Source organism: Otolemur garnettii, unplaced genomic scaffold (genome assembly GCF_000181295.1).
Source record: "Otolemur garnettii isolate 467f Iridium unplaced genomic scaffold, OtoGar3 scaffold00031, whole genome shotgun sequence".
In the NCBI taxonomy this organism is placed as follows: domain Eukaryota; kingdom Metazoa; phylum Chordata; class Mammalia; order Primates; family Galagidae; genus Otolemur; species Otolemur garnettii.
The window spans coordinates 9,660,964-9,677,078 of NW_003852426.1; the positions used below are offsets into that span (position 1 = coordinate 9,660,964).

Sequence of the window (16,115 nt, forward strand, 5' to 3'; positions counted from 1 at the left end):
TTTTTTTTTTTTTTTTGAGACAGAGCCTCATGCTATCGCCCTGGGTAGAGTGCCCTGGTATCACAGCTCACAGGAACCTCATACTCCTAGGCTTAAGTGATTCTCTTGCCTCCACCTCCCAAGTAGCTGGGACTACAGGCACCCACCACAATGTCTGGCTATTTTTTGGTTGTAGTTGTCATTGTTTAGCAGGCCTGGGCTGGATTCGAACCCACCAGCTCGTGTGTGTGGCTGGCACCTTAGCCACTATAGGTGTCACCAGTGGGCCTAGCTTTGAGGTTTTTATCAAGGGGCTCATACAGGATTTGCTTCTTTTGCATCCCATTTCTATTCTTGCACCATATTTGTGAGATTCACTCATGATGCTGCATGTAGCAATAGTTTATATTCACATATTACCACAAATTATTTATCCATTGTTCTGTTTGGGCCAATAGAGGTGCTGTGAACGTTCTTGTGCATGTCTGGGTTTACTCCTAGAGGTAAAATTCCTGGGTATAGAGTGGGCAGATATTCTTCTTTAGTAGGTCTGTGAAGTCACGTTCCAAAGTGGTTGTTCCAGTTTGCAGTTCAGCCAGCACTTGAGAGTTTCAGTGGCTCCAGATCCTTGGTACCGTGAGTCTTTTCCATCTTAGCAGAGCCGAGGGTGTGCGGTGGTATCTCACTCTGGTTTCAGTTTACATTTCCCAGACGGCTAATAATGTCGAGGATCTTTTCACCTCACATTGGCTGTTTAGGTTCTCAACTGGGTTGTGATTCTTTCTCTTGTCATTATTAGGAATTCAGTGTGTGTTTTGGATATGATTCCTTTGTCAGAGTGTGTGTTACAAATATCTGCCCCCACTTCATGATTTGCCTTTTTACTCTCTTAGTGGATCTTGATTTTAATGAAAAGTTATCATTCTTTTCCCTTTATGATTAATACTTTTATATGCTATTTAAGAATCTTTATTTTCCCCAAGGTCACAAAGATGTTCTCCTATGATTTCCTTCTCATTTATAAATAAAATATACTACTTTCACAATTAGAACTATAATATGCCCCAAATTTAATTTCTTATAAATCTAAGGTAGTAATTGAGATTATGATTTCCAATATAGATATCTAGTTGGTCCAGTTCCATTTATTTCCCTGCCACCTGACTATATCATTTTTTGTCACCAACCATCTCATCATTGATGTAACTGAAGTCTGATCCACTGGTTTGTTTATCTATCTCTATGCCATTACTCACTATTTTAATTACTGTAGTTCTTTAATATGTTTACATATGTAATAGTTTTATATTTGGTGGTTTCAGATCTTCAAGTTTGTCCTTGTTCTTCAAGATTGTCTTGACTATTTGGGTTGTTTATTTCCCATGGATTTTAGATCAGTTTGCCAATTTACAAGCACACACACACGTACCCCCCACTCGGCTGCCATGCAAACGGAAAATAAAAGTTTAGTAAGAGACAATTTATAAGAGCATTTAAAAAACCATAAAATATCATATACCTGGAGATTAGTTAAATTAAATTTTAAAAATTTAATTAGTTGTCAACATTTAAAAATTGGGAGGTTTCATGTTTTAGACAAACATTTTCCTGACTTCTCTTGAAATAATTGGGAGTTCTGCAACCAAGGGCCTGCATCCCCAGGGGCTGGAGCTGGGCAGCAGCCGCTTCCTTAGATGGGGCATGCAGCCCTCAGCTTACTGGAGACCCGCCAGCCCTGCTGCACTCCTTGGCATCATCTGCCTGGATGCTGTAGGTGTCTGAATTTGTAGTGCTGGGGTAGGTGATGTTACTGTCATCCTAGTTAGAAATGACAGAAGCTTAAATTAAGGCAGGTGTGTCACCTACATCCTCTTATTTTCCCCTTCCTTCCTTCCTTCGTTTCTTCCTTCCCTCCCTCCATCCCTCCTTTCTTCCCTCCCTCATCTCCCTCCCTCCCTCTTCTTTCTTTGTTTTGATAAGGTATTTCTCTATGTTGTTCAGGCTGGCCTTGAACTCCTGGGCTCAAGTAATCCTCTTGCCTTAGCCTCCAGAGTTGTGGGGACTACAGCTAGGCACCACTGCACTAGGCATTTTCTGTATTCTTGATTCTCTCATATATGGGGCTCTGTTGACTTAGCCTTCCCGATTAGGCAATTCTTAGAGATTCAAACAACTTGTCCAGGGGCCTGCCTTTAATATGCAAACCAGTCAATCCAGAGAGGTCAGAGGACCCCTAAGAGGAGTGTGTTGTGACTATACATTGCAAAAGCAATACATAACAGTTGGGGTTGGTTTTTAAAAAATCAGGCAAAATGGTTCTGTGACTTCCTAGGCTGATTGATTCAGAGAGGATTACTCTGACAGCACAGGCCCCCAGGTCCTCTGGTTCCAGTGGCTGTCATCTTCCCAGCAGACCTTAGGGCTGCACTAAGGTCTTGTCCTCTGACTTGCCCTGTAGTACTTCCTTCAGTGAGGGTTTCCTGTCCTCCTGGCTTTTGACTGACCGTGAGATTTACATATAACACTTCGGAAAATGTCAGCTTTTCCTGTACCTAGAGATTAGTTAAGTTTAATTAACTTACAGTTTTTCAGGTTGCATCACCTCTGGTAGCACATACATCTAACAAGAAACAGAGTAAACAGAACAACGAACCGAGAGCTTCTCTTTTCATAATTCATAACCTAGTAATTATACCATTTCCACATGACATAATGCATCTTTTTCTGTAGGCTTTCTCTGTATCTAGCTACTTAATGAGCTGTGAAAATTGTCATTAATTTAACTAATTTTGTTACATACAACTAAGTATATGAAACAAACCATATCACTGACTTTGTTTACAATTTATTGTGAATTTTTCACCAAACGAAACTCATCCAAATTTCAGCTTGGTTTTAGATCTCTTGCACACAATCACTTGGGCGGTATTTGTGCCAGGACTGGCAAATTGCAGAGACTAAAATTTTATGCTTTATGGCTTACGTAGTAAATGCCCTATCTCTCACTTCTCAATTTAAGTAAAGCATGCTGGTTTTACTGGTAACATATAGTTTTTTAGCTCTAATCTCTGAATTGTCTAGCAGGCACTATTATTATCTATTGGAGCAGGTACAGATTATGCTTTAATTATCATGGATTATTATGTTATCGTGTTTTGCGATAAATTATGGCTTTATATTTAAATTTTCTGTCACATCTCTTTTTAGGTCTTACAATGTGAGTAATCTAACAGATGATTTAAAAGCTTTATACAAAGTTGCTGGTGGTGAAGGAAAAGGCATCACCTTCATCTTTACTGACAATGAGATCAAAGATGAGGCGTTTCTGGAATACCTTAACAACTTGCTGTCGTCAGGGGAGGTAGGTCTCAAAAATAGGAAAAAAACTCATATTGTAAAAATATAAATTATATTTGAATAGAAAAATCAGCAACCCTTCAGCACGTTTTCGATTTTAGAAATGATTAGCATATGAGATTTAGTAGATTTTTTTGAAGTTCCAGTGAAATTAATGCCGCCCACCTCCAGACTTTTTGTATCCTTTGTTCTACTCTAAATATGGATCCTTACTTTTTTTTTCACTCTTCAATTCTATCTTATAATTTATTTCAGGAGAAGCAAAGTATCTGAATCTATTCTATGTACTTGTCAAGGGTGTGAAAGAGTTCTGTTAGTGGAAGTGGATGTTTGCATCGCCACTGCTCACACCACTTTGTTAGGAGGCCTTGGAGGACTCTGCATAAACAGATGGAGCATCCCAAATCCCAAAATCTGAAGTTCAAAATGCTCCATAATGCAAAACTTTCTGAGCACCAACAGGATGCTCAGAGGAAACGCTTATTTGAGCATTTTTGAATGCAGATACTTGGATTTGGGATGTTCAACAAGGAAGTATATAATGGGAATATTCCAAAATCCTCCCAAATCAAAAGTCTGTAACACTACTAGTCCCAAGCATTTTGAATTAGGAATGGTCAACCTGTATTTGTACTCATGTCCAGTACGAATACATGGCCCATCAGTCAAGAAAAAGACACATCACGTGGAGTCTGGAGGAATCCCTGAGCCGGCTTCCTGTGTTCTCACGAAGGGGCCATGGAGTGTGCTGTCCTTTCTACATGAAGTGCAGTAACCCCTGTGCTATATTTCTGTTCAGGAAGTCTGTTTGAGATGCAGAGTCCAGTGGCTTGCTTTGGATCTGGTCATGTCGTCACTCCCTGACTAGCTAGGCACAATGGCTTGAGTTCTGATTCCTACAAGGAAAGCAAGTGTGCACCATGTATCACGGCCTCGTAGGCCCAGCAAAACAAACTTGTCAGTAATGGGGGAGACATTCCAAAAGCCAAGTTCCTTGATGCCAGCCAAGGGCCAGCTCTATAAACACATCCTTTGCAAGATTAGGCCTGTTGTGTTAACTGTTTCCTGCACGATGGTGTATACAGCTGGTTAATGGTGCACAAGCTACTTAAGTATTTTGGAGCCAGAGTTGAGAAGACTGTTAGTCAAACAGAGGGCATCACTGGACACTTTAAGGAGGTGATTGAAATGGTGGCAGAGATAGCTTTTTGGTGGTAGCTGTGTGAAGACAGGAAAACATAATCTACTCTTGCTTAAGATGTTCAGTAGAAAGTTGCACTCTTGGTCATCTCTGGCTATCCAAGGATTTGACCTGTACAGATGCAGAAAGAAAACATGAAACAAGATGACATGAGAAAAAGAGATTAGACTTTGGCAGTGAATTGGCTCTGGGTAATTCCTAAATACAGAACACTTTCTTGTCTGCTCCTTAAAGATCTCCAATTTGTTTGCAAGAGATGAGATGGATGAAATCACCCAAAGTCTGATATCAGTGATGAAAAGGGAGCTGCCTCGACATCCTCCTACCTTTGATAATCTGTATGAGTACTTCATTTCAAGGTCGAGAAAGAACTTGCACGTTGTTCTCTGCTTTTCTCCAGTGAGTTTTTGTTTTTATTTGTATCCAAGTAGCGGGAGTTACTTATTTAAAGGTATTTAGTTTACCTTCTCTGATGAGATGACTTGCTCAGAAATTATTATTTGTATGTTGAATTAAAATCATGAATACTTTACTACTGTTAATCTCCATTGGCCAAAATCTCATTTCCAATGTAATCATTTAAAATATTCATATTATTAGAAGTTGTTGCATTGGCTGCATTTTTCATTAATCACCTAGAGACAAGGATTATTTGAATCGTAAGGGATTTTGTGAAGTAATCTCATCCAGCTCCACCTTCACCTCCGAGGTAGACACACCATCTTTACTAGAATGTCCCTGATGTAGGGTTGAATATCTCTAGCTCACTATGATAATACAGTAGCTGTATGTTGTACATGGTGATTTAAATATTTAATTAAAGTTAAGTAAAAAGGAAAATTCGATTCCTCAGTCCCACTAACCCCATTTCCAGTGCTTGGTGATTATGTGTTCTAATGCCCACCACGCTGGAAAGAACATATGTAAAACATTTCCATTATCGCTTAAACTCCTTCTGGATAGCTTTGCTCCAGGTTTGGGGAGGGGAGTTCTCATTAATTTGCAAGGCAGCCACCTTCATTTTTAGATGTCTAATTCCAGTAAAGTCTTCTCTGTAATCAGTTGAATTTTGTCTCTCTGCGCTTTTTCTCTTCTGACTCTGTTCTGTAGTGAACACAATTCCTGTTCAGATATTTAAGAAGGTTTCTGTAGACTCCCTAAGTTGTTTGTTTTTAGCCTAATCATCTGTTCCTGTGGCAGTTCACTCGTCCTAGTGTCCAGGCCTTTTATTGCCCTGATGCTCTCTCTCTGAAAGAGTTCTCCTTTATCAGTTTCCTCTTAAAAGGCAGTTCCTAGAATCAACTACAGTAATGGAGATGTAGCCCCAGGACAGGGAAGAGTGTGAAATGTATTTTGTGTCTTCATCTGAACACTAAATTTATGTATTATTGCAGGTTAAGACTTTTATTTTTTTCAAATTTTTGATGTCACCTTGTTGGCTCAGAATGTGTACATCTCTCTCTGGATGATTTATAATTCTTGTGTCTCTAATGCTTTTTGACTTTGCCACCAATAGGTTGGTGAGAAGTTCCGTGCCCGTTCCTTGAAGTTTCCTGGCTTGATCTCAGGTTGCACTATGGACTGGTTCAGTCGCTGGCCAAAGGAGGCACTAGTCGCCGTAGCCTCCTATTTCCTTTCAGGCTATAACATTGTCTGCTCCTTGGAAATTAAAAGACAGGTTGTAGAAACGATGGGCCTCTTTCATGACATGGTTTCAGAGAGCTGTGAAAGTTACTTCCAAAGGTGAGTGATATTGTGTAAACACCATAGCTACTGAACCACCAAGTGCACTCCAAAGAAGAATTAAATGGAACATCCAGTGAAAGATTCTTCATACTAATTGAGCAGGAGGTGGCATTTGCATTCAGATTTTTTTTGCTTTGATTTTCTTGTGATTATGTATTGAAAAATCAACTGGTATCCATACTTAAATACCAGGCCTCAAAGTAACAGATGCTTAATGAATTGCTTTATTTCATTTGCTTAATTTTGTTTTGTAAATGGCTTAACTAATTCCTTAGAAACTGTTTAAAATTAGTTTCTGATCTTATACTTAGAGAACCCCAAAGACTTGACCACAAGATTCCTGGAAGTGGTCAAAAAATACAGTAAAGTCTTAGGATATAAAATTCATGACCATAAATTAGTAGCCTTTGTATATGCTAATAACAGCCAAGATGAGAAGCTAATCAAGGACACAGTTCCCTTCATAATAGCTTCAAAAAAAAGGTACCTAGGAATATACCTAACAAAAGAGGTGAAGGATCTCTATAAAGAAAATTATAAAACTCCTAAGAAAAGAAACAGCAGAGGATATTAACAAATGGAAGAGCATACCATGCTCATGGCTGGGAAGAATCAACATTGTTAAAATGTCTACCCTTCCCAAAGCAATCTACAGATTCAGTACAATTCCCATTAAAATACCAACATTATACTTTTAAAATTTGGAAAAAAATAATTCTTTGTTTTGTATAGAACCTGGAAAAAACCCATATAACCAAGGTAATTCTTGGTTATATAAACAAAGCTGGGGGCATCAGATGTTAGGCTATACTACAAGGCCATACTGACCAAAACAGCATGGTTTTGGCACAAAATAGAGACATAGACATTTGGAATCAGATAGAAATGAAACTAACATCTTACAGCCACCTGATCTTTGATAAACCAAACAAGAATATACACCAGGGAAAAGAATCCATATTCAATAAATGGTGCTGGGAGAACTGGATAAAGACTGAAACTGGACCTGCTCTTCTCACCACTTACAAAAATTGATTCAAGATGGATAAAAGATTTAAATCTAACGCATGAAACAATAAAAATCCTTGAAGAAAGTGTGGGGGAAAAACACCTGAAGATATCAGCCTGGAGAAAGATTTTATGAAGAAGACTTCCATGGCAATTGCAACAACAACAAAAATAAACAAATTGGGATCTAATTAAACTTAATAGCTTCTGTACAGCTAAAGAGACAATAACCAAAGCAAACAGACAACCTTCAGAATGGGAAAAGATATTTGCATATTATGAATGAGATAAAAGCGTGATAACTAGGATTTATAGAGAACTCAAATTAATAAAAAAGGAGCCAACAATCCCATATATCACTGTGCAAGATACATGAATAGAACCTTTTCTAAAGAAGACAGATGAATAGCTAACAAACATATGAGAAATGGTCATCGTCCCTAATCGTCAGAGAAATGCAAATCAAAACCATCCTGAGATATCACCTAACCTTAGTGAGAATGGCCCACATCACAAAGTCTCAAAGCTGCAGATGCTGGCATGCATGTGGAGAGAAGGGAACACTTTTACACTGTTGGTGGTACTGCAAACTAATACAACCTTTTTGGAAGGAAATAGGGAGAATCCTCAAAGAACTCAAATTAGACCTCCCATTTGATCCTGCAATCCCTGGACATCTACCCAGAACTCAAATTAGACCTCCCATGTGATCCTGCAATCCCTGGACATCTACCCAGAAGAAAAAAAAATCCTTTTATCATAAGGACATTTTCCCTAAACTGTTTATTTCAGCTCAATTTAAAATCATCAAAGTCAAAATGTGGAAATAACCTAAATGGCCACCAACCCAGGAATGGATTAACAAGCTGTGGTATATGTGAATACTATTCAGCCACTAAAAGAGATAGGTATCAACCTGGATTGGGGTGGAACACGTTCTTCTTAGTAAAGCATCACAAGAATGGAGAAGCAAGAATCCAATGTACTCAATTCTAATATGAAGGCAGAAGATGATCTAATACAAGGGCTTGGGTAGGGGAATGAGGGAGAAGAAAGGAGAGAAGGACTTGGAGAGGGTCATGTGTGTGGCACTCCTCTTGCAGGCAGGACACAATTATAAGACGGACTTTCCCTAACAAATGCAATCAGTGTAACACAATTCTTTGTACCCTCAATGAATCCCAAATAATAAAAAAAAAAATTAGTTTCTCATTCAAATGCATTATTTTGATTAAAGAAGTACATTGTTTTAAAGTTTCTTTATTGCCTTATGTTAAGAGAACATTTAGGTTTTGTATTTGCATTACTTGGTCTTATCAATATTTTTATGCCAAATAATTATAAAACAAAATTTTAATTGGCAGTAGTAAACCCACTCACTAAAAGCAGGAATGACATATTTACTGTGTGAAAGCTGGTGTCAACAGTTCCAAAGCACAACCCCTGCACCCCCCAAAAATGACAGTCACTGTGTAAGACTGACATATGGGCGCAGGTGGATCTCCAGACCAGTGGGCTCCTCTCTTAGGGTTAGTGATTGGACTTTCGGGGCTGCACAAACTCCCAGAAAAGTGATGCCTATTTTTCTCCATGGAAAGTTTGGGTAACACTTCCATTGGTTTTCAAGAAGGTCCCTGCCTCCCCAAAATTTGTTTATTCCAGACCCTTTTCTTTACTTAAAACCATCCCCAAACTATCTCTCCTAAATAATTCTAGATAATCTCCCAGATTGTCTTGGTGAATCAGTGTGTATTTCTTCTTACTGCTGAGAAGATTTTCTTTCTACTGAACTTGAGCTCCTCCTGCTCGTGTCCTCTGTGACATAAATTTTTACCTTTGTATTTTTACCTTTGTACAAAAACTGGTTCCTTTTTTACTTTTTTTTTTTTTTTTTTTTTTTGAGACAGAGTCTCAAGCTGTCTCCCTGGGTAGAGTGCCATGGTGTCACAGCTTACAGCAACCTCAAACTCTGGGGCCTAAGTGACTCTCTTGCCTCAGCTTCCCAAGTAGCTGAGACTACAGCTGCCTGCCACAATGCCTGACTATTTTTTGGTTGTAGTTGTCATTGTTGTTTGACAGGCCCAGGCTGGATTAGAACCTGCCACCTCCTGTATACGTGGCTGGCGCCCTAGCCACTTGAGCTACAGCTGCCGAGTCCCTGGTTCTTTTTTTGTTTCAAAATTTTTGTGTGTTTTCCAAATTTTTCATATTTTATTAAGTTGTAATTTATTCTGAGTATAATTATTTTTATAACACTTTAATGATAGTGACATATGTGTACAAGTTTCTTAAAAATTTTTTTAATGATAAAAATCTTAAAAACTCCAAAAGTGAAAATTATTGTAAAAGGCAAAATAATGTTATAATATGTAAAGAACTCTTCTTTGATTTGAATTTTTCCTATATAAAATTATTCCTTTTATCTACTTCTATCATTAAATATAATTACTATAATAAAGCCCACAACGGCTTGAACATTTTAATCAAATGTGGGTGCCTTGATTTCAAGGCCAGTCTAATGAATCAGAGGAGAGATTGGTTTTCAATTTTGTAAGCCCAGCCAGATGGTATCTAGCAAGGTAGAGGTTTGTAACTAATACCAGTTGGATGAAAATGTATCATAGCAAAATTCATTCAACTGCTTACCTCTAATACATGTCCAGAACCTTAAAGTTAACAAAGTACATTCATATATGCTGTTTCATTTGATCTTCACAAAACTTGGGGTGGGAGGGCGGTGAGGACAGACATTATGTGCTCAGTTTCCCAGATGAGGAACCAGAAGCCCAGACTCAGATAAAGCGTCAAATCACCAGACAGAGATTAGTGCTCTCTCCACCTCACCTCTGAAAAACCTTACTCAAGCCTTGCCTTCCTGCTAATGAGTCCCCCTGGTTTCACGTTGGGAAGGGTGTCATTTTACAGGAGGATACCAGAATGATAGAAACGGCCATCTCTTGTGTTCTGCTTTCAGATACCGCCGAAGAGCACATGTGACTCCTAAGTCTTATCTCTCCTTTATAAATGGATATAAAAATATTTATGCTGAAAAGGTGAAATATATTAATGAACAAGCTGAACGTATGAATATTGGTAAGGAGAATCAGATCTCTGGGGGATTCATTTTATAGTGATCTTACTATTTTGTTTGAAAGCTAAATATTAATACTGATTTTATTATTAGTAACAGGATAATTTTAAGGGATGTCCTTAAGGCTCTTTGCACCCATCAGGAAACTCTGGGAAGAAGAAAATCTGAACAGCAGTAGTCCATTTTCTCTCTAGAACCATTTCTCGCAGCTGTGCTGAGCAGTAACTCACCAAGGTTACTGAGTTTCTGCTTGCAGACAGGGAGAAGGCAGCTCTTGGGAACTGACTACAATTTCAATTTTTGGTTCAATTACAATTTTCCTTGATTTGTATAAACTTTGCCTTGTTAATGCTTTCCAAATTTTTAATAAAGGGAAAGGAAAAACCAGAAACATTAGGAAATAAAAATAGAAAGAGATAGTTTACCTGAGCAGTAGCTTGCTGAGCGCCAGGTGTATGCAGTGTAAGTAGGAAACATGTATGTTGGAACAGATTAGGTTTCCAGAAAGCATGTGGCCCAAACAGTTCAAACACCCTCAGTTCTTTTCATTTCCCCCAGAGAAAATACAGTCTTATAACATCAGTGTACTCCAAGGTCTGTGGAGTGATGGCGATGGTAGGATCACTGGGAAAGAAGCCTCTTGAAGAAGACGTTTTCTTCACGACTCGCCGCCTCATAGCTTTTCTAGGCAATGCTGCTAGAATCAGTCGTGTGCCAAAGCTGACTTATACCAGCTCTTGGCAGCCAATTGTTAAATTTTTAGGAGTTTTATGATCTGTGTCTTAAACATAGCCTTTAATGAAAATTAAGTCAAATATACCTAAAGTTAAATAAATGATATTTAAAATGTAGGCAATAAACACTCAAATCTCATCACTTCTCAGTTATTTTAACTCTACTTCACTGTTACTAATTTAGGTTGGTTATTTCTGTTCTATCTGTATGGTGGAAATATTATACAATGGCATGCTGCTGAGAATCTCTTGGTAGCTTGAAATAAGCCATGGTGGGAGCATTTACGCTATGGAAATTGGCAAATAGACAAATGAATGCTTCTCCTTCCCCCAGAGACCCAGATGTTAAACATTTACCAACACACCACAATCTAGAACCCAATAAAAATATGAGAAATTTATTTAACCGGTTATTTCTCTCTGTGAAAGTCACAGAGTCATTACATTTTAGCAGTTATTTTTAATTTTATAACAAAGAGAGTGACAAAAATGTTAATATATTTCCAGTCTCATTTGCCATCTCAACTGCAATCTGATCAAAAAATGATAGCTACAAACTGTTTACAAAGCCAAAAAGAGCATAACTTTGTCAAATAAGTTTCCTGGCTTACCTAATCTTATTCAATATGGTATTGTGACTTTCCCTTGAATATAGCTAGAGGATATTCTTAGATCTGGGCTATTTTCTTTAGCTCCCTGTTGAAACTTAGAAACATAGTCAGGATTGCTGCTCCTACATATGTATATTTTTGAAGCTTTTGTCTATAAATAATTATATTTGTTAGATTACATGTATAGTACCTTATAAATAGTAAATATTGAGTAAGTGTTTGATGAGGGGATACACATATCTTTACCAAGAATATGTATGTTTATATTTCAGGTCTTGATAAGCTTATGGAGGCAAGTGAATCCGTTGCTAAACTCTCTCAAGATCTGGCAGTCAAAGAGAAGGAACTGGCAGTGGCCTCTGTAAAAGCAGATGAAGTGAGTTTGCATTTCTTTTATCACTACTGATAAGGAATATTTTTCCATAATTAAGAAAGCATTATTTTAAAATGCTGCTTAAAAATAAGCAGGGTATAAACCAATAGATAATTTCTGGTAAGATAATGTTCACAAAGACCATCATGTATTTTTGTTTAACTTATACCAAGACATATCAAAGCTATTATATCCATTACTTGGTCTAAGATTATTCTTTCTTCTCTTGCTGTATCTTGTTCTCTTTTATCTGTTTATGAAATTTCTGTGAGTTTTCTTTGGTTTTCTCTTTAAGGGCCCTGTAGTCTCTAGGTTTCTAAGATGGCCCCCCTATCTCATCTACAGTGTGTGTCTAGGAGAGAAAAGGATAAGAGAAAGAGTTGATGACATTTAAAACAAAAACAAGAACAAAAAAAGGAAAGAAGATACTTGACTCAAGGTTATAGGGATGCAAGTGTGCTGCTCTCATATCTACACTGAGAGTCAGTTAAGAATATCCACTTAACTCTTGACCCTCACCCAGTTCCTGAAGTGAGTGAATAACAGAGAATCCCTTAAACCTGGTCCTGGCACATAGTAATAAGCACTCAGTAAATATTGGCTACTTTTATTGTTATTACGTGAGGCTTTCATTTTGGCTTCCGACCTGATTCCATTATACTTACTTGAATTGTTTTAAGTTTCTAGTATTCATAGAGTGGAAACACCGGTTTTTGAAAGCTTGAAGTACTTATTTCTAAGCCTAAGGAAAGCTTAGAAAATGGGATACTGAAAGGAACTGCTCAGAGGAATTACTTTAATATACCTGAAATTACAGACAACTTAGACATGGAGTAAATTTGCTCTCAGTCATGTTTTTATTATATTGAATAAATATTCTCTTACTACTCAAATTTTGCTTGAAAGGTTTCTCTTTGCTTTCCTGTGTTTCCTTAATTTAACAGGTATTAGCAGAAGTCACAGTGAGTGCTCAGGCTTCAGCCAAAATAAAAAATGAAGTACAGGAGGTGAAAGACAAAGCCCAAAAAATTGTGGATGAAATTGACACGGAAAAAGTCAAAGCCGAGTCTAAACTTGAGGCGGCTAAGCCTGCTCTGGAAGAAGCAGAGGCAGCCCTGAATGTGAGCAGTGTATTGTTACCCTCCCAGCCCCAGCTCGCCCAGGGGGCAGGTCTCATTGCGGGAAAATTAACAGTGGAGTTTTGTCATCAGAAAACTGAATTGCGCTCTCAACATGATCTCTGAGTCTAGAAACAAATGTTTCCTGTTTTCTAAGTTCTATTTTTTTAAGCCCTTACTTCTTATATCACATTGTTTTTATTTCATAATCAGCCTTCCTGAGAACTGAGATATAATGACGGTGATTAATGGCCGAACCCATGAGGAATTCAGATTATATAGAGAACCTCCTTAGTTCTTCCAGCATCCCCTCTAGATTATGTTATGTCCCCTTTTAGAATCTTCCTCTGGTTCCCACTGCTCTTAGGATAAAATCTCAATGTAGGCGTCCACAGCTGTGAGGCCAGAGGGGCACGGCTTTGGAGGCAGGTACATCTGTCTGTATTTGCCTCTCAGGACCACCATTTCATACATGTGTATAACACATTTTCATACTGTATACACACATATATGTATGATCAAGAGTAAATTTACTTAACTTTCTTGAGTCTCCCTGGGGATTATAATTTTCCTTGATCCTTGAAGGATGAATGTAATCATTACAAGTAATTGATACAATTTACTGGACACAGAGAAACTGCTGAATATTAGTGGTTCTGCTGCTGCTGCTGATAACCTGCTCCTGTTTTAAACTTTATCTTTTGTCATTCTGTCCTTACACAAAGTATGATCCAGTCTTACAGAAAGACCTATAAAAGAAGACCACTTTCTTTTAAGAACTCTGGCCTTTCAGCTTTAAATGTGCCTCTCCCTCTGCTTGGAACCTACAGTTCATTGCCTAATACGAGTCATTCTTCAAATCTTGGCTCAGGCCTCACTCCTTCCCGAAAGCTTTCATGTCTTCTCAATTCGCCTTTGTTTTCCTATCACTCGTATGCCTCTATCATGGCAGAGATCCTAGTGTAGGGTAATTGTGTTTTCTCTGCTTTCCTCAGGAGGTATGAGGACGAGCCTATTTTTGTTTGTTTGTTTTGTTTTATATGGGAGAATGCCTGCAGTTGTTGAATGAATAAGTCTGTGGTAGTCATTTAATGGATTTTTCACAGTGACCAGGGCACATTCTCCACTTCCACTTGGTTTATAGGTTCCACAGTGACATACTATAACTGAGATCACCGAACCAAAGACATCACAGGACATTTTATTGATCACGTGGTGCACAGTCCTTCTTGCCTGGATCCTCAGGCAATGTTTTAGTCTACACCCAGTTCACGGGTAGTAACTTAAAAATTTTTTTTTCCTGACTCACAATAACACAAAGAAGTTACGATAACTTCTTTTATCTCTTAATTCCTTCCCTTCCATAGACAGTGCAGCCCTCAAGAGAAGACTGGCAGTGAAGTTTCTGATGTTCAGGCTCTGTCTCCTCTCTTAATATCCACGTGTAATACAGACTCAGTGCTTTATGTAGTTGCAAGTTAACAAACAAAATGTTACATAATAATGGGTTTGTTAATAGAGGTCTGGGCTTACGGGCAGTGGATGGTAGTGAATGGTAGTGACATTTTAAACCATTTAATTCAGGGCAACATGAAAAGAATAAAAACAAAGAGAAATCCCAAAATAACAATAAAAGAACAGCTGTGCAAAAATCTCCTAATTCCTACCCTTGAGGGGATCATGTCAGGAACTGGAGAGAAAAATATATTTTTAAGCTTTCTACCTTAATTATCTAAAAGTATTAGATTTTTATACAAGTATTAATACTACTCAATAAAAAAATGTATTGATTCCTAATCCCTATGCAGACTATCAAACCAAATGATATTGCCACGGTCAGAAAGCTTGCAAAACCCCCACATCTTATTATGAGAATCATGGATTGTGTTTTGCTACTCTTTCAAAAGAAAATTGACCCTGTTACTATGGATCCAGAGAAGCCGTGCTGCAAGCCGTCATGGGGAGAGTCATTAAAGGTAAGTAAGATCTGTCTTTGTAAGTTTAATGAGGTGCATCAGGTGTCCTCAGCCCAGGACACTCAATATAGACCAGACAAACTGGCAGACAATAATTGATCACTGTGTATTGATGAGTCCATCTGAAACTACATCACCCAAAATGTAATTAGGGATAGATTTTAAAGCTGAATGCCTTCTTCTTATGAAATCTGTCCAGAAACAGTGGCCAGTGGTGGCACAGCTTTGGTAGCCTTCCAGTCCAGGCTTCAGAAGGGGCCGTGTGGTTGGTGGTGTTCAGATGCACTTACAAGACAGGAAACTTACATAGCTTTTTTTCTTTACTTTTTTGCTGTGGTACCTGAAAGACACTTAGCCATTTACAGATTTCAATTGCCTGCTGCCAGTAGTCTTGACTTGTATATTTGGAGCAAATCAGCTGCTACTTTGAAAAAAATTCAATTTAGAAGTACATACTAACTCAGAAAGAAATTATCTCTTTTGCCCCAGAATTTAGGGGTTGTATTACTATTTTTCAGTTGATGAGTGCAACAGGATTCCTGTGGAGCCTTCAGCAGTTCCCCAAGGACACTATAAATGAAGAGACTGTTGAGTTATTACAGCCGTATTTTAGCATGGATGACTATTCCTTTGAAAGTGCCAAAAAGGTCTGTGGAAATGTGGCTGGTCTGCTTTCTTGGACACTGGCTATGGCAACATTTTATGGCATAAATAAGGAAGTGTTGCCTCTAAAGGTAAGAGTTTCCCTCCATTTCCCAGTAAATCAATATTTAATAAAATCAATCATCTGTATTACTGCTATTAAGAGACAAAGCGTGATTTAGACTAATAAAGCTAGCTGGCCCTTTCCCTGCATCTTTCTTCTGTGTCCTCTCAAAGTTCCTCGTTCTTTTTAGATCTATTACTTCTTTCCTGGCAGTA

At 38.1% G+C, this 16,115-nt stretch overlaps 1 protein-coding gene across 1 annotated transcript in view; it reads left to right on the plus strand.

The window, feature by feature from the left end:
* The window catches only part of DNAH8 (dynein axonemal heavy chain 8), a 294,583-nt gene that overhangs the window by 178,253 nt on the left and 100,215 nt on the right, over nt 1–16,115 (plus strand). The window contains exons 61-68 of the mRNA XM_003789318.3: nt 3,179–3,340; nt 4,772–4,936; nt 6,054–6,280; nt 10,266–10,384; nt 12,000–12,103; nt 13,045–13,221; nt 15,027–15,194; nt 15,713–15,928. Coding sequence (XP_003789366.3) covers nt 3,179–3,340; nt 4,772–4,936; nt 6,054–6,280; nt 10,266–10,384; nt 12,000–12,103; nt 13,045–13,221; nt 15,027–15,194; nt 15,713–15,928 — 1,338 coding nt within the window. The remainder of the gene's footprint in view (nt 1–3,178; nt 3,341–4,771; nt 4,937–6,053; nt 6,281–10,265; nt 10,385–11,999; nt 12,104–13,044; nt 13,222–15,026; nt 15,195–15,712; nt 15,929–16,115) is intronic.